The sequence below is a fragment of the Rattus norvegicus genome, chromosome 18 (genome assembly GCF_021556685.1).
Source record: "Rattus norvegicus strain SHRSP/BbbUtx chromosome 18, alternate assembly SHRSP_T2T, whole genome shotgun sequence".
NCBI lineage: Eukaryota > Metazoa > Chordata > Mammalia > Rodentia > Muridae > Rattus > Rattus norvegicus.
In genome coordinates, this window is record NC_141551.1 from 3,835,076 (window position 1) to 3,854,214 (window position 19,139).

The 19,139-nt window shown below is 45.3% G+C and overlaps 1 protein-coding gene across 3 annotated transcripts in view; it reads left to right on the forward strand.

Annotated features, from left to right (window-relative positions):
- Positions 1-19,139, forward strand: part of Lama3 (laminin subunit alpha 3) — a 231,870-nt gene that overhangs the window by 87,769 nt on the left and 124,962 nt on the right. For 2 of the 3 annotated variants that reach the window (XR_015642374.1, NM_001393748.1), the window contains 9 exon segments: positions 3,349-3,486; positions 5,190-5,236; positions 8,940-9,039; positions 10,178-10,230; positions 10,454-10,559; positions 11,573-11,672; positions 14,543-14,699; positions 17,364-17,496; positions 17,837-17,979. Coding sequence is in view for 2 of the 3 variants with exons in the window: in NM_001393748.1 (NP_001380677.1) it covers positions 3,349-3,486; positions 5,190-5,236; positions 8,940-9,039; positions 10,178-10,230; positions 10,454-10,559; positions 11,573-11,672; positions 14,543-14,699; positions 17,364-17,496; positions 17,837-17,979 (977 nt within the window). In the remaining variant the exon portion in view is untranslated. 3 annotated transcript variants of the gene reach the window in all.

Here is a 19,139-nt window from a genome sequence, read left to right on the forward strand (position 1 = left end):
TTGTGGGAGAAATAGCATTGTACACTGGGCACACGCAGGGCACGTATCCCAGAGGGGTGTGTCCTGCGTGGGTCCTCTTCCCACCAAGTTGACAGCTATGATTACGCTATCCCTTCCTTGATTTTTTTTTCCTAAAGCTACTTTGCAAGGCTGAGAATTCGACTTGTGTTGTAATTCTGCCAGACTAGGTTGAAAGCTGGGTTCTCAGCAATCTGCCTGGGGGCTGCAGGAGATCCAGCCTTCCTCTGGGAAAGACACAAGAACTGTGGGGTCGTTTGTGCTATGTGAGCTGGGCATCAGATTCTAGAACTCTTCTGTGCTGCCTGCACAATGAGAAACAACCAGCCAAGGCCATTTTATTCATTAGCTGCAAAAACCAAAGGGAACCAAACCCCATCTCAGTTATCAAATCCTCACTTTATACATCTTTGATCAGGAGTTCACAGGGGCAATGTGTTTGCTTCTGTGCAGTCCCATTAAGATGTGTTCATCACTGATCCCTTCACTGAAGGGTGAATGGAGTCAACAATGCTTTTATAGATAGGCTAGAAAGCCAATTCCAGAAGCCCCCAAACCAAGTCAAAGAATAGTCATCAGAGTCTGCTCCTGCAGAAAGCAAGCTAGCATTGATAACCGATGAAACCACATTGATAGTATAGGTGATAAATTTAAAAGGAACCAAAGTCTATATTTGATTCCAGAGAAACAGATCCAGAAGGGACACACACACACACACATGCACATGCACACGCACACGGAGGGAGAGGTTAGTTTACACAGTCATGCTTTTGACTGTTAAGCCTAGGATCTGTAAAGAAAGCCAGGAGGCTAGAGACTGCTATAGCTTGAATCTAAAGACTGTCTGTAGGCAGAATACCTTTAAGAGAACCTATCTTTTTCCTCTAAGGGACGTTGACTGACTCAATGAAGTTGGTTCACATCATAGAATGTAACCTGATTTTCCTAAAGTCTACATTTTTGTGTGATGGAGGGGGTTATGAGAGGATCAGGCTAGCCCAGAATTTACTGTATAGTTCGTGCTGAGATGAAACTTTCATGAATTCTCCTGCCTCTGCCTCCCAGGGTGTTGTATACTCTGTCTAGAAAGTCTATCAATCAGAATGTTAATCTCATATAAAAATTGTTTGTAGTGATGTTGATACTGGTGTTTGAGCAAACATCTAGCTACCACAGCCTAGCCAAGCTGACTCACGAAAACAATAATCACAGAGGCTGAGAACATTTCTCTAGAAACTTAATCTCTACAAACAGAGGCTTGGCAGGGCCACAGGGCCAGGAAGGAACCTTGGTGGGGACATACAGTATCCATGTCCTTGTTCAGGTAGCTCCCAACAGCAGGTTGGGAACATTAGGCAAGTTTCTCATACACAGCTTTGTGAGAAACTGTGCATCACCGATTCTTTAGTTCCTCTTCTGGAATTTTAGCTCTTTGAGATCAGGGATGCATGTTTTTATATTTTCCCACAACACACACCTAGCCATGCGACCATTAAATGCAGTGGAATGCCAGTTGCTGTCTGCTGGAATGCTGGGGAGGAGGGGGGGTGGTGGCACGTTCTCCAAAACTGTCACTATAGCTTGTTGGATTCCCAAGCCATTTGCTTATGGGGAGAGCAGCCTTGTTCATTCCCTCGGAGAGTTTGCGGTGACAGCAGGGCAGACACATGGTGGGACTGTCATTCATACTAAAAAGCCCCTTCAGAGTGAGTCCCCATGCAGCTCTGGCCACACCCTGCCAGAGAATGACAAGAGAAAGCATGGTCTCCATCTTGCTCCCTCAAGACTCTTTGCCTTAAAGTTTAGTTGTGTGTCTCCTAGATCCCAAGGCTGTCTATGTACACAACAAACATCAGACAGGGGACTTTACCTATGGTGGTTCTCAACTAGGGTGGGAATCTGGTGACCTTGCAAATGAAGTTGTCTCAAACGCACACATGCACACACACACAATTGAGTTTTTTACTATATATATAAATATGTATTATTTTAATTATTATATATTTAATTATTATATATATTTAATATTTACTATATAGTATTTAATTATATATATACATATATAATTAAATTTTTACTGAGCACACTGAATAAAAACTTGGCAGTCAGAAGTGCTAAGTCATCGTACCCACTTATCCAGGATGGAGTAGTCAAAGGACACATGTGGGGAGATAGAAATTGGAGTAGAGACATCAGAAGGAGCAAACATGGAGGGACTCCTCTTTGCCAATAGCTTCCCATCTTCATGGCTGATAATTCTCTAATGACTACAGGAGATAGATCTGTTATCAACTCCAGTTTACAGGAGGACAGACTGAGGTCCAGTGAGGCTAAGCAGGTCACTCACACACGAGTTTGACCCAAATGAGTGAGATCCTACGGTGGCTGGGAGGCGGGGAGGAACCCTTTGCTTCATAGACTGATTTAGTAACTTCGAGAATGCCTTTTACCTTCTGAACCTTACCATGTAACTGTGAGATTCCGTGAGATCATCTCTCCAGTTCCTTCCAGACCTTGTAAAGATGGGAGACTCTTGGCAGTAAGAAGTTAGCCAGGCCATTCACCCTGGCTTCCTCTCCCAGCAGTAGGGTCTACACAGTCCAAAGGGGCGTGACACCGGGCAGTGGCAGACCTGTGAGAGACCTGTGTGTAGACCTGTGAGAGTGTAAGTGCAGACATAGGAACCTGACGCAGCTGGGGCGGGACAGGCAGAATCCCTCCTCTCTGCTCTGCCTGAGTATTTGCTCATTTAGACAGAGATGCTGCCACAGGACAAAGGACTCTGGATGGATTTCCCAACCCATTCCCTGCCCAGCCTGTGTAACCCTTTCCATGATGGTTTAACTACACTAGACCATGAGAAAATGAATATGAAGAGAAAAGGAAACTGGGGACATTCACAAGCTGGTCCCAGTGGGATAGTTTGATCCCAGTGGGATGTGGCATTGACATCCACCCTCAAGTGACTTATGTGTCTTGTCATCTCTTCCTCTCTTCTTCCTCTGAGTGCCATTGTTGAACATGAGCAGTGCCCCCTGAGCCCCCCTTTTCCACCGTCAGTCTTGCTGAGCATGAAACTAACAATAGCAGCAAAACCATTGTCCTCGTAAGTCCTGACTGCGAGGGGCGTGGTTTACCTGTCAAGTATTTAATCCTTAGACTTCAGAATCAGCCCCATGTAAGGGAGGGGAAAATGAGGCTTAGCGCAATCAAAGACGTGAATCTGGAACTTGAATCTGTGTCTTTCTGGCCCTACCTGAGGGCGCCTGTCCAGGGCTCTGCCCTATGTACTCTAATGCATGCCCGAGTCTGATCCGCTCTTTCTTGCAGCTTGCCAGTGTTCAACTAGTGGATCCTATCCAGTGCCCTGTGACCCAGAGACTGGCCAGTGTGAATGCCTGCCTGGAGTAACGGGGAGGCGGTGTGACAGATGTCTCTCAGGAGCCTACGATTTTCCCTACTGCCAAGGTAAGGAAGCCTGCGGCATGTTGGAGGCACGGTCCTCATCTGAGTGGGTGCAGCCAACCTCTTGGAGAAGCCTAATGAGTCTTCTCTACACTGACTCAAACCACCCTAAGTATTTGGTTTGGTCTTCTGTAGGCAGCGTTTGTGGAAGCACGGCCATCAACACACTCAAGCCCAGAGACAGTCAGTGTCTGAAGAGAACGACTTTAATAACCCATTCATAAAACACCTGGGCTTCTCAGTCCTCTGCATCAGCCTGGTCAATGTAACCCCACAAATTTGCCCTTGCATTGTTGACGCCCCACCCAGCCCCTGTGCACCAAGGCTCATGCCTCTGTCCTAGTGACTCTGGGTGCTGATGTGGGCTGCATAGGATCTTTGCTGTAGGCTGAGAGGGACCAGAGCTGTGTTCTGGTCTTCTAACACAGACACGAGCCACCTGCATTCCCCCAAGCCCTTTAATGTGGCAGCCCCAGGCCTGCTAATAGCTCCAGCCTGGGGATTTCAGAGATCTTTTGTGCTATGGAGGGAGGCAGTTTGTAGAAGACTGACCCAGACTTTCCATCAGAAAACTGGTCTTTGTAGGAACCCTCTGGTTCCTGGGGACACTGAGGGTGAAGCATCCAGAGCTGGGTAGGACTGGGTAGAAGAGAGGATGACATTTTCCAGAACTTTCCTAATCAGAATTGTCCAGGGCAGAAAGTGTAGACAGCTACTGCAGGGCTTCCCCTGAGAAGGCCTGTGGTCCTTGTGAGGTCACCAGATCCGTGAGTGCTGGGGCAGAGACAGAGTAGCCATAGCTGTATCCGAGCTGGACAGTGACACAGGCCATGCCACGGGAGGAGCCCAGGACGGGGCGTGGTCACTATGGAAGACAAAAGAAGAGAAAATGAGGTGTGGGTGGCCACAGAAAGAGGGGGGGAGAGAAGGACATCATGAGAAACGGAGACAAACTTATAAAGAGGAAACAGGCAAAACGATAAGGGACAATTTGTAAGGATATACGATCCTGTTATGTATATGTATCATGGCGAAAACTAGCCATGGAAGCAGGCTCAACCAGGTTCCTGTCAGAGCAATACCAAGGCATTGCAAGTGCTCAGAGATAGCCTCTGCAGGGAAGGCGGGAAAGCACATCAGATGACGTCACCAAGAACTTCAGTGCACACTCGGACAGGGAGAATTAAAATTTCCCTGTTTTATGTTGACCTTCTTTTGAATGTTTATTTAGGTATAACATTTTTTAAAAGAGGTGCAATATCGCCCTCTTCTGGACAATTCTAAAGATGCTCAAAATTTCAGTGTAACCATCACCTATTAAGAAAGGAGGTTTTGCAAGGAAGTTAGGGAAGGATCTGGGAGAAGTTGAGGGAGGAGAGAGAATATGATCAAAATATATTACATGTAATTCTCAAAAACAAATTGAAATATATATTAACAGTAAAGGGTATCAAGCACTAAACACAGAAAGGAAGTTGTGTTCCTAGGCAGGGCAGAGTCACTGAGTGACAGATGAGTCAGGGCAGATCCAGTATCACAAAGATCTCTTGGCTTGTCTTAGTGTGAGTTACACATGGTCTCTGTCACGTATCTCTCAAAAGCATAGATGTCAGTGCACTTTTTTAAAAAGGGGGGGGGGAATCTAACAAATGTTGCAGCATCTAGATCAGCAGCCAGACTTGGTAACACTTCTGAATCTCCTGCAGGGTCCAGCAGTGTTTGCGATCCAGCTGGGACCATGGACTCCAGCTTGGTAAGTAGGGGCCTCTATGAAAGGTCATGGCTACCCTGTGGAAACTTCCTGAAATTAACATAAGACACAATTTGCTTAAACTGGGCAACCTCATGATTTTAAATTCTAGATGCATATGTATTTTTTACTAAAAAAAATAGTAAGGTTTACTTAAATTTCGCATCCTGGAGTCCTGCAGTTAGTTTTTCCTGGAGGTTACTTACAGAGGACTCAAGTTCAGTTCCCAACACCCACCCACATGGTGACTCACAGCCATGCTTAAGTCTAGTTCTAGGGGATCACGTGCCTGCTTCTGGCCTCCCCGGGCACCAGGCACACGTATGGTGTGCATATATACATGCAGGTAAAACACTCAAATGCATCAAATAAAAATACCCCTCTTTTTTATTACTTTTAATTTTTTTACAGTCCAGTATTTTCCCCCCTCCAGGTTTGCCCTCTTATGGTTTCTCATCCCATTCTTCCTCTCCCCGGTCTATCCCTCTCCGCCCCTCCTCCTGCCAGGCCTCCCCACTCCCTGGGGCCTCGAGTCTCTCCAGGGTTAGGTGCATCTTCTCTTAGGCAGTCCCCTGCTGTATATGTGTCAGGGCCTCTTATCAGCTAGTGTACGCTGCCTGGTTGGTGGCTCAGTGTCTGAGAGGGTCCAGGTTAGTTAAGACTGCTGGTCCTCCTATGGGGTCACCCTCCTCCTCAGTTTCTAACAGTTTTTCCCTCATTCAACCACAGGGCCCCCTGGCTTCCTTCTCTTGGTTGGGTGTAAGTATCTGCGTCTGTCTCAGTCAGATGCTTGTTGACCTCTCAGAGGACAGCCATGCTAGGCTCCTGTCTGTAAGCACACCATAGCATCAGTAATAGTGTCAGGCCTTGGAGCCTCCTCTTGAGATGGATCCCAATTTGAGCCAGTCACTGGACCTCCTTCCCCTCAGTCTCTTCTCCATTTTTATCTCTGCAGTTCTTTTAGACAGGAACAATTCTGGGTTAGAGTTTTTGACAGAAGCAACCCCATCCCTCCACTTGATGACCTGTCTTTCTATTGGAGGTGGACTCTCCAAGTTCCCTCTCCCCACTGTAGGGCATTTCATCTAAGGTATCTCCCCTTGAGTCCTGACTATCTCCTCACCTCCCAGGTCTCTGGTACATTCTAGAGAGACACCCCACTTCCCACCTCCAGAGATTGCATATTTCCATTCTTTCTGCTGGCCGTTAGGGCTTCTGTCCTGTCCCCCAACACCCCCTCCCAATTTCTGATCATGCTCCCCCTTTCCCCTCCATCTCTCCTCTCACACCCAGGTCCCTCCCTCCCTCCCTCCCCCCCCAATTGCTTTCTTCTCCCAAGTGGGATTGAGGCATCCTCACTTGGGCCCTTTGACTTGTCTCCTGGGTATTCTGTACTTTTTTGACTACTATTCACTTATCAGTGAGTACATACCATGCCTGTCCTTTGGGGTCTGAGTTACCTCACTCAGGATGACATTTTCTAGCTCATCCATTTGCCTGCAAAATTCACCATGTCCTTTTTCTTATTAGCTCAGTAGTATTCCATTGTGTAAATGGACCACATTTTCTGTATCCATTCTTCTGTTGTGGAACATCTGGGTTGTTTCCAGCTTCTGGCTATCATAAATAAGGCCACTATGAACATAGTGGAGCACGTGTCCCTGTGGCATCATGGAGCATCTTTTGGGTGTATTGCCCTAGAGTGGTACAGCTGGGTCTTCAGGTAGATTATTTCCAATTTTCTGAGGAACCTCCAGATTGATTTCCAGAGTGGTTGTACCAGTCTGCAATCCCACCAACAATGGAGGAGTGTTCCTCTTTCTCCACATCCTCTCCAGCATCTGCTGTCACCTGAGTTTTTGATCTTAGCCATTCTGACTGGTGTGAGGTAGAATCTCAGGGTTTTGATTTGCATTTCCCTGATTACTAAGGACTTTGAACATTTCTTTAAGTGCTTCTTGGCCATTCAAGATTCCTCTGTTGTGAATTCTCTGTTTAGCTCGATACCCCATCTTTTGATTGGGTTGTTTGGGTTTTTTGTTTGTTTGTTTGTTTTGTTTTGTTTTTGGAGGTTAGCTTTTTGAGTTATTTATATTCTTTGGATGTTAGCCCCCTCTCGGATATGGGGTGAGTAAGGATTTTTTTTTGTCCCAATCTGTAAGTTGCCAAGTTATCCTTATTGACTATGTCCTTTGCCTTATAGAAGCTTTTCAGTTTCACAAGGTCCTATTTATCAATTCTTGATCTTAGAGCCTGAGCCATTGGAGTTCTGTTTAGGAAATCCTACCCCCCAACCCCATGCCAATGAGTTTGAGACTCTTTCCTGCTTTCTCTTCTATTGGGTTCAGTGCATCTGGTTTTGTTTTGAGGTCCTTGATCCACTTGGACTTTAGCTTTGTGCAAGGTAACAAATATGGAACTATTTTCATTTTTCTACATACCGACTGTCAGTTAGACCAGCACAATTTATTGAAGATGCTTTCTTTTGTTCATTGCATATTTTTGGCTTCTTTGTCAAGTGTCCATAAGTGTGTAGTTTTATTTCTGGGTCTTCAATTCTATTCCGCTGATCTACCTGTCTGTCTCTATACCAATGCCATGCAGTTTTTTTTTTAAATCACTATTGCTCTGTAGTAGAGCTTAAGGTCAGGGATGGTGATTCTCCCCAGAAGTTTTTTTATTGTTAAAAATTGTTTTTGCTATCCTAGCTTTTTTTGTTTTTTTTTTCCGTATGAAATTGAGAATTGCTCTTTCCATGTCTTTGAAGAATTGTGTTGCGGTTTTGATGGCAATTGCATTGAATCTGTAGATTGCTTTTGGTAGAATGGCCATTTTTACTATGTTAATCCTACCAATCTACGAGCATGGGGGACCTCTCCATTTTCTGAGGTCTTCTTATTTCTCGAGAGACTTGACGTTCTTGTCATACATATCTTTCACTTGTTTGGTTAGAGTTACACCAAGATATTTTATATTATGACTATTGTAAAAGGTGTTGTTTCCCTATTTTCTTTCTCAGCCCATTTATCATTTGTATCAAGGAAGGCTACTGATCTGTCTGAGTTAATTTTATATCCAGCCACTTTGCTGAAGTTATTTATTAGTTGTAGAAGTTCTCTGGTGGAATTTTTGGAGTCACTTATATCTACTATAATATCATCTGCAAATAGTGATATCTTGACTTATTCCCTGCCAATTTGTATCCCGTTGATCTCCTTTTGTTGTCTTATTGCTCTAACTAGAACTTTGAGTACTGTATTGAATAGATACAGGGAAAGTGGGCAGCCTTCTCTAGTTCCTGATTTTAGTGGGATTGCTTCAAGTATCTCTTCATTCAAATTTATATTGGCTATCGGTTTGCTGTATATTGCTTTTATTATGTTTAGGTATGGACCTTGAATTACTGATTTTTCCAATACTTTTAACATGAAGGGATGTTGTATTTTATAAAATGCTTTTTCAGAATCTAATGAGATAATCATGTGATATTTCTTTGAATTTGTTTATATTTGTTCCCAGCTGCTTTGGAATGCCCCCCCCTTTTCAAGTTCAAAAGACTCTTTAAAGTAATCCTGGGCTTTAGTAAATCCCTTGGCTTATCTTTCGTGGTCAAAATTTATTTCGCTAACAAAGCTTTGCTGAAAACACACATTTGAAACAGGTCTTGACTTCAAAATGCCAGATATCGTTTGATTTTCATTTCCAGGGTTACTGCCAGTGCAAGCTTCATGTTACAAGCCCTACATGTAGTGTCTGCAAACCACTATATTGGGATCTGGCCAAAGAAAACCCCCGTGGATGCTCAGGTAAGCTGCTGCATGCACTCTGCCATATCTTTCGGAGTTCTTGCTTCTTTATTTTTGCCTTCTCAGTAAATATATCATCCTCTCAGATAGTTTATCCCAACCATTTCCCCTCCTCTCCCCCATTCCTTCTAGCTGCCCACCACCTCCTTCCTTTCCCAGATTCACTCCTTCTCTGTTCCCTCTTTAGAAAAGAACAGGCCTCCAAGAGATAACAGCCAAGCAGGACTAGCAAGATACAATAAGACAAGGCAAAAAGGCCCTCATATCAAGGCTGGGTAGGGCAACCCAACATGAAGAAGAGTCTCAAGAGCAGGCAGAGAGTCAGAGAGACACCTGCCCCTGCTATTCGGAGTCCCAGAAAAACACCAAGCTTATCTCAATGACATATATGCAGAGGGCCTGGTGCAGACCCATGCAGGCCCTGTGTTTGCTACTTCAGTCTCTGTGAGCCCATGTGAGCCCTGCTTAGTTAGAAGTGGGGTGGAGTTTGAGCAGAAGGGATGGGTTTTGGTGGGCTATGTTAAGAGAGCTCTGTGTCAAACTAATTTGATTTGTTCAACATGTTGCTTTGGTGTCCCCCACCTCCATTCAGGGCAGAACTATCATTTTTGGGCAAAGATTTATCTATACTGTTTCCATTTGAATTTTGTTGTTTGGGAAGGCAGCTTCTTGATAAATACCTTTGAACTCTTTGCTTTTATAAACCACTCTTTCTGGATAAACTTTATTTTAATTTTAATGCACACAATATAACAATGACATGAGCCTACTGCATCGTTTATTTTGTACAATTATTAAAGCCAGGACAACAAGTAAAAACACCTAACAAGAGGTCTAAGTGAAATGACCAATCTTTAGGGCACGTCAACAATGACCTTGCCATTGGGGACATTTATAAACTCTGTGCTAGAATTGCCACAAGCTAGCCATCACTCTAGACGGATCGTGTTGATTGATCTGTCTACTGGCCCCAGAAAGCAATCCTGATCTGAGCCCAGCAGTGCAGAGGAATGTTGCTTAAGTCCACAGGAAATCCAACCACATGAGTTTTGTCGTAGGCATGTAATGTCCCTAGAGCCAGGGAACTGTCCTTGTATATATACCCCCTGGATCATAGATACCCTCTTTACCTTCACAGAGTGCCAATGCCATGAGGCAGGGACAGTGAGCGGGATTGGAGAGTGTGGACAGGTAACATGGGGCAGCTTTCCGTGTGATGACTGTGGGGTGCTGCAGTGGCTGGCTGTGGGATTGCTGGAGCACGGTACCAGTCCCTGGCTAGTTGTCATGACCATGGGCATATTTTCCCAATCCCGGCTACCCTGCTTCCTGTTGTTTGATGAGCCCACTTCCAAGCCTGAGGGCTAGTGAATCCTGTGTATCAGATGCTGCTGACCGGGTCCTTGTTCTACAGGAAGATGGTGACTGCAGCTGCAAAGCTCATGTAACTGGTGATGCTTGTGACACCTGCGCAGATGGATATTTCTCCTTGGAGAAGAGCAATTACTTTGGCTGTCAAGGTAAATACATTTGGCAGGGCTTGGGCAGGCCAAAATGCTAAAGGACAGAGGCTGTCAGAATCCCCGCCATGACTGTCTGCAGCTGATTTTCAAGGATGGAGCTCAGACATTCTGTCTTGAGAACTTGGTGGTGACTTGCAGGGAACCCCAAGTGGTGCTGTTTCCACTTCTCTTCTACCAGAAACACTGTTGCTTCATTTACAAACTACATATGTGGGAGGGAGGGTGCGTGCTAATATTGACTAACATCGAGGCTTGGTCACCTTGAAGCTATATTTCATATTAGCTAAAAAGCCAGATACTTAGATAGAGGCTTGTGTTAAATAATGAAATTCCAGAAATGGGTGGCCTACAAGGCTACTCTTGACTTCCAAGTGGGCCTCATCATGAAAGTTATTTACAGCAATGCTGTTCTGTGTGTGAATGAGTGAGTGTGTATGAATGTGAGTGTGTGTGTGTGTGTGTGTGTGTGTGTGTGTGTGTGTGTATTCATGTTCATATATATGTGTGCCCTGTGTAGGAGGTCCATGTCAGGTACCCCCTTCAGTTGATCTTCATTTTCTTTTTTGAGACAGTGTCTTTAGTGAACATGGGGCTTGCTAATTTGGCTATCCCTAATCAGTAGGTCCCAGGGATGCTCCTGCCTCTGCGCCATCCGTCAGCACTGAGATTACAGCATCTGCTGTCCCTCTTTCCATGTCTGTGGGGACTTGTCTGACAGAGCTCTCCTCCCAGGCTACTTAGCCAGGCTTAGCTCTGGAGCAACCATCCCCTCTGACTGGAGAACAGGGTACCCAGCTGCTGACCCACAGTCACACATCTTGAAATTAGAGGTAGACCTGTGAGGAGACGGGTCACTTATGTTTGAGACATCCCTGCCTGATATAGGATCTGCACAGGAAAGAAGCAGCCCAGACAGTGTTGAGAATACCAGAGTCGTTCTTCTCTTCGGGAGGGAAACATCTGTCAGGGAGACAGTTCGGTAGTAACCCCAACTGTTTCTTGACTTTCAGGGTGTCAGTGTGACATTGGCGGAGCGCTCACTACCATGTGTAGTGGGCCCTCGGGAGAATGCCAGTGCAGAGAGCACATTGAGGGGAAACAGTGCCAGAGGTGAGTCCTCTTGAAGCTTCTTTACACACTCGTGTTACTGAGGCCATCTCCCCCTTTCCCGTGTGTAGTAATCCTGAGAAGGCAGACGAAGCAGTCAGTGTAATTGGAACCTTGGACATGTGACCATGAGCTAATTAGAATAGGAGATTACAATGTTCATAGAGACCAGTTCTGTGGCATATGGCATAAACTGCAAGCCCCCTGCCTCCCAAAGTCCCCACACTTCAAGTGGACAATTAGAAGAAACAAGTAAACAAGTAAATCATTATAAAAACAAAATGCAAACAGTCTGTGGCAGTGTGCCCACTGGAGGCCAAAGCCTCTCTATAAGCCACAGCGAGGAAGAGCCAAACACAGGGGCCAGCTCTGTTTTCCCAAGGGGCATCCCACATTTTCCCAGGCTTCTAGAGCAGTGACATTCAGTTCTTGCTTGTGTCCCTCAGTGAGGGAGTAGAGACGTCAGGTGAATTAGAATAAGGTGCGCAGGAAAAGTCTTGAAACAGAGGCTATGGAAAGGAAGCTAAGAACAAAAGCAGGAAGGGCAGAGACTGGGAGCAGGGTAGGGTATATGATGTGTGACTCTGGAAGAGGTTGGGGTCTATGACAAGTGACTCTGGGTGTGATGATCCAACTGTAAGTGTTTCCTCTGTGGAAGGAAATTGAAATCCAAACTCTTTGGTTTTCAACCATATGCCAAAAACTCAAAAAAGTGTAAAGTTCTCAAAATCTCAAGCACCCTTTCCTCCTGTTTCATCGGCAGATTAATTAAGACATTCTTTGATGTAGTTCTGAGTGCTGCTGACTGTGACTGTCCCTCAGTCTCTCTATTGGCCCTTGTGGCTGGGCCTTCTGGCTGAAGCTACATGGAGAAGCACAGGAGAAAATAATAGAACCCAACAGAAGTGAGCTACCCACATACAGATGAAAACAGCGTTGTTTCACACTTTAGCACACAGGAGAATACCTGGAAATACTGCCAGTGCAGCCTTTGGTGTGATAGTGAGTGAAAACCACAGTACAGCGTGATAAACCAGCCAGTGGAACCCTAGCCTCTCTGTCCAGATGGGCAGACCTGAGTCCCTAGGACCCAATCTTGTCAAACATCAGCTCAGGCAGTATCTGAGATTGTTTAGATTTTCTTCTAAGTTTCGAAGGCATTCACTGTTCTCTAATTTTCATGATCATAAATGCATATTCATTTTAGAAATTTCAGTAAACTCATTCAAATAAAAAGGCAAAGAAAGGGGTTGGGGATTTAGCTCAGTGGTAGGGTGCTTGCCTAGCAAGCGCAAGGCCCTGGGTTCAGTCCCCAGCTCTGAAAAGAAGTAAAGAAAAAAAAAAAAAGGCAAAGAAAAATCTGCACTGCCCCTCTCCAAGATAACCTTGTAAAATATTATTGGTTTGACTTTATTTACAATTAAAACTTAGCCTTTTTATGTAAATTTTAAAATCAATTTATTTAACAGTACATATCATTAGCATTTTCATAGCATTAAGACATCCTCAAAATAATGCCTGCAAAGTATTTTATAACTTATTTGCTGTATAGTTTTGGCTCAATCATGTTGCTTCCACATAGTGTTTTAAACATGTTTACAGTAATTCTTTAGAATGGATCCTGGATGAATTCTGAGGCGCTGGAGAAAAACACGCCTACGGATCTTTGCAAATGCTGGGTGCAAGCAGCTCTCACTCTGCTCACAGTGCAGGGGCGTGGCTGCCCCACAGTGCAGGGGCGTGGCTGCCCTCACTGCGCTCACAGTATGCAGGGGCGTGGCTGCCCTCACTCTGCTCACAGTGCGGGGGCGTGGCTGCCCTCGCTGCTCTCACAATGCAGGGGCGTGGCTGCCCTCAGTGCAGGGGCATGGCTGCCCTCGCTGTGCTCACGGTGTGGGGGCGTGGCAGCCTTCTCTGTGCTCACAGTGCAGGGGCGTGGCTGTCCTCATTGTGCTCATGGTGTGGGGGCGTGGCTGTCCTCAGTGCAGGGGCGGGGCTGCCCTCACAGTGCAGGGGCGTGGCAGCCTTCTCTGTGCTCACAGGGCAGGGGCGTGGCATCTATTTCTGTTGACAGGTGGATCTTTATGTCTCTAAATCCATTAAGTGTTATTCCTTTTTACAGATTTGCATATTTATTGGCTTGAAGAACTCTTGAGTAGTTTGAGTGTGGAAGCCACTTAGCATTGGGTGTTTTAAAGCTTTCTTTATGACTGCTACAATTGGACTTGCCAAAGGAACTCATCCATTAACCTATAAATGATTCAGACAGTAAAGGCACTTGTTGCCAAGCCTGAACACCCGAGTGGGTCCTCAGGACCAGGATCCACTCAGTGGGAGGAGAGAACCAACCCTAGCACGTTGTCCTCTGCCCGCCACAAGTGCACATCCATGTACACGTGTGCACACATGCATGCACACAAATAAACACATAAGAATATGATAAAGTTATATATATATATATGTTTACTATATACAGTATTATATCGTGATGCTTATAACAGTGCTTGCCCATAATTATTGATGTTTGTAAAGTATGTGAGTGTGGGAAGATGGAGGGAGAGAGCAGCTATTAAATTTTATTAATTGTTGGCATCCATTAGAACACAGTAGGGGTATGTCGGGGACCTCATGACTTGTGCTAAGTGACTTCCTCAATTTAGTGCTTGGGATGGGTGGGTGTCGGGTGTGCTCTGTGCCAGCATTTCCCTGAATAAAAGCAATCATTTAGAGCAGGGGCGGGGACAGCCTTCCTCTGTTCTGAGTTAATGGGCTTAGTGAGTTGGCCGTGTTCTTTGGGCAGCATCTATTAGGGAAGATATTCAGCTTAACCACAGACCTAACTCCTCATGTCCCTTTACTTGTGATTAACAAAGGCCTGAAAGTAACTGCTACTTCCCGGACTTGCACCACATGAAGTATGAGGTTGAAGGTGGCACTGGACCTAACGGAAGAGACCTACGGTTTGGATTTGATCCCCTGGAATTCCCTGAGTTTAGCTGGAGAGGATATGTCCCAATGACCTCTGTGCAGGTATACAGTCAGAGGGCTACAGCTCACTGCTGGACACCCATATATATGCAGAGCACTCTAGGGTCTAAAAGTCCTGCTGCTGCCAGGGCCTATTCTAGGATTCATTTTCTGTAGAGCGCTGGCTAGGGTTGCCTTGGAAGCCAGGCTCGGGATTTAAGATAGGGCAATATTTTAACTAAATATGTGCTTGGATTTCATAGTTACTTTAATTTGACCACTAAATCAGAAAATGAAGGAACCGAAGAAAGATAGTATTTGTCTCTGGAGGCTTTTCATGGATAGAAACACATTTCTTAAATGATATTAAGCTTTACTAAAACATAGAGAACATCTTTTACTATAATGACATCTGTGGAAAACAAAAACCAAGCTGGCTTGGAGGCTTCTAAAATAGCTAGCCTCCTCCTCCCCCTCCAGCAGAGGTCCACAGTGTCCTGCTGCCTCAGCCTCCTAAGTGCATAACATCAGGCGTGAATCACCTTCCCGTGAATCACCTTCCCGCTTGGCGTTACTGGTTTGGGGCACTGCTTTTTAAAATCCTGAATTCCTCTGCGTGGGGACTGAAGTAAAGGGTGAGCTTTGGTGCTGTTTGGCTTTTCCGTCTCCTTCCCTCCGCTACCCTCTGCTACTCCCATCTGTCTATCTTGCCTTAATGTAGAGTAAGAGATGTGTACATTATTCTTTACTTATAGGACTTATATAGAATTTATAGCCCTATGTGTAGAGTCACTAGGTAAGTTTTATCCTCAGAACTTCTCTTTGAGGCTGGTCTCTTAAACTGCTCTGAGGTAGATGTGAGAGAGGTGAACCGATGACTGGGACTAATGGAGTCAGAGAGAATCTGGGCCAGGCCACAGCTCTCTCGGAGTCCCCATCTACCTAATGATGTTTTTGCCTGGCCAAATTCTCCCCAACGAAGTTATCTTTACCAAACAAGACTGCAAGGCCTTTCTTCCCGCACACACCAATTCAGTTTCTTCCTTTCCTTTCTGAGACAGGGTCATATTATGGAACCCTGGCTAACCCGGGGCTCACTATGCAGATCAGACTGATCTTTAATTCATAGAGCTCCGCCTGCCTCTGCTCCCTGGATTCTTTCATTAAAGGCCTGCACCATATGTGCACGTGAGGTATGACACAGGGGAGTGCAGGCATCTGCAGAAGGGAGTACGAGATCTTCCGGATCTGGAGTTGCAGGAGGCTGTGAGCCACAGAACTTGGTGCTGAGAAACACATTTACATTCTATGCGGGCTCTTCCTTTTTCATAGTGGAGATCGATTAGTCATAAGATCATCGTGGATTCCATCAAGTCCTGATGAGAAGTGGCTGACACCGAACCCAGTGTAGGTGTTCTCACAGACGTTTGACGCAAAGGAATCCGTTTCAAATGATCTTCATTGTGAGGAAGCCTTTGGGTCAGAGGACCTGTGGTGTCCCTTGCTTGACCACCTGCTTTATTCTCTTAATTCATCCTTGCACATTTAATTCCCAATTGGTATTAAAATTGAAAAAAATGAATTCAATCAAATTCTTGGATCTGGCAGGAATTCCTGTGGGGTGTTATTTACGGCCTCTGCGTCAGAACTAGTGGTTCCCTGGGAGTCAGCCTTGGTTGGCTCTGCAAGTCTTGTAACCCATGTCCTTTCCATTGAGGCCAAGCTAGCTGGGAGAGGATTGAGCAAATCCAGACAGGAATTCCCACACTGTGAACCTCCCCACCTTGGACCATAGCTGGATCTGGACATGTGGCTTGTGGTTCTCAATAAAAATAACTTATGCTGGAGAGATGGCGTGGAGGTTAAGAGCTTTCACTGCTCTTGCAGAGGACCTGAGTTCAGTTCCCAGCATCCACATGGAGGCTCACAAGAATCCCTAACTCCAGGTCCAAGGGATGTCACGCCCTCTTTTGACCTCCATGCACATACACATATGCAGGAGGAATGTTTATTAGCATACAATAAGTAAATCTGAATAAATAAATGATAATTTACTTGCATTATCAGTTCTTATAGAGTATTGTGAGACCCCAGAGCTTGGAGACACACGAGACCTCTCTTCTAGTTCAAAAGCTAACATTGTTTCTGGATAAAAGCTTGAGATAAAACTTCCTAAGGCAAAACAGGCATATTTAGTTGCATCCAGGTTTTTATCACAGATGCTTTGCTCCCCCACTATTACTGCCTGTGTCTGTGGCCAGGAGATGCCCGGTGGCCTCTCTAATGTGGTGGCGTGAAATGTCATGCTTCCCTTTCCTTCTCTATCTTCTGCCTTTGGCTTTCTCAGTCAGCCATGTTTGTCCTTGTCGCTGTGATCCACCTTATATTCCAATCTGTCTTCCTGGTTACAAAAAATATTGAAAGAGAACCCCGGGTGCTTCGAGGGTGCATTTCACTGTCACTAGAATTGTAAACGGCTTTGCTTTCTTGGTAGCCCTATTTCTGCCCAACTTCTGGGAACTGATTATGTATGAGTGTGAATTTGTGTGTGTGTGTGTGTGTGTGTGTGTGTGTGTGTGTGTGTGTGCATGTGCATGTGCATACATGCTTTCATGTGTGTATCTCCGTGTGTCTTACAGAGCTAACAGGGAAACAAAAGTCACTGTCTGCTGACACTTCTTTGCAGCCACTCCTCTACACTTTATGTTATTTTGGGGTACTTTTCAGAATGAAGTAAAGGTAAGACTGACCGTGAGGAAGTCAAGCCTCTCCTTATTCCGGATTATTCTGAGGTACATCAATCCTGGAATGGAAGAAGTATCCGGCCGTATCACTGTTTACTCATCCAGGGGTAAGTCAGGTAGGCAGCCTCAAGCCTCTTTTCTTACCTGTGTTGTGGTTTTGCTTTTTAGAGACAGCGTCTCAGGACATAACCCCAGAGTAGCATGAGCCTCTAAACTTGGCTTTGCCTCCTTGCAATTGAGAAAGGATGAATAGAATATTCCTTTGGTTTTTTGCCAAGTCTGTCATCCTTAGAAAACATGAAGCCCATGAGAAGATCTGATTGGACAGGTCCCTTGCATGCTTTTGCTACCTTAAGTTTCTCCAGCTATACACTGAATACTGAAAGCTAAATTATGTAAAGTGTTAGTACTGCCTTCTAGAAAGATGTCTTAAAGAGTTACTTATATTTCTGATAGATGCCTCTCAAAGCAAAGAGATCACCTTTCCCCCGAGTAAAGAGCCAGCCTTCGTCACGGTCCCGGGAAATGGCTTTGCAGATCCATTCTCCATCACACCAGGAACATGGATTGCTTGTATCCAGGTGGAAGGAGTCCTTCTGGTAAGACAGGGGTCTGAGCACTGAGGTCTTTGAATGTCCTGTTCCCGAGGACAATGCAGGGCCCACAGGAAGACCGTGCAGTGCAGGAGCCAACATCAAGATCACATGTAAAGGGATCACTGCCATGGAAACCACAACAACTCTGGCCCTCAGAGGACACAAAAACTTACTGAAAGCTACACTTTATATCCTTTCAGTCAACCACTCTTGGACAAAAATAATCTATATATCTATCTAAATGTAAACAAACTATAATCCAGGATCATTAGAACGAACGCAAACTTCTCATAAGCACATGGCCCTCCCCCTGCCTTTCAAATGTTGTTTAATATTTTCATTATGAAGCAGAAAGTCAGCTAAAATGCTCCCCTTCCTCCAAGCCATGCAGAGTAGCATCAGAACAACCTAGATAATGGAAGAATTAATAATGAGATTTGGGGATTGCAAAGGGAAGGGACAGGCTCCAGGAGCCAGGGCTGACCCAGCACTTCCTACTGTCTTACATCTTACTTCTCACCGAGTCAAGAGTCTTATAGCCAACTGGCAAAGGACCCCTCATTCAGGGAAAGCCAGGGGAGCCATGAGGGGTTTCTTTGAGGCCCCCTCTTTGTCCACACACCCCTCAGGCTTGCTATAGCTTTGATGACGTCTTTGGCACCAGTTTGATGCCATGTGCTGCTTTAGGCAGGAAACCAGAGCTGGTCCTTCTTCAGCTGCTCTCACCCCCAAGCCTCCATTGCTCTTCCTGAGCAATAGGAACAGAACTTACTCCTCGCGTGTCTTCTCCAAGTATCTAACAACAACAACAAAAAAATAAGTTGAGTGCCATCCTTTTACCCTTGCACCTTCTTGGCAAAAATCTTCATGTCTGAAGAAATAAGACAGAGCATGCTTTGCAGATGTTAGAGGTGGGGAAGAGGAAAAGCCCATCAATGCCAAGCATGGGTATAGAGCTAGACAGATGGAAAGATTATTAACCTAGGAATGGGCAGATGCTATGCTGGCTAGTCTTATGTCAACTTAACATAGAGTTATCTGACAGGAGGGAACCTTAATCGAAAAAGTGCCTCCATAAGATCTGGCTGCAGGGGATTTTCTTAATTAGTTATTGATGGGGGAGTGCTCAGCCCATCGTGGGTGGTGCCACCCCTAGGCTGGTG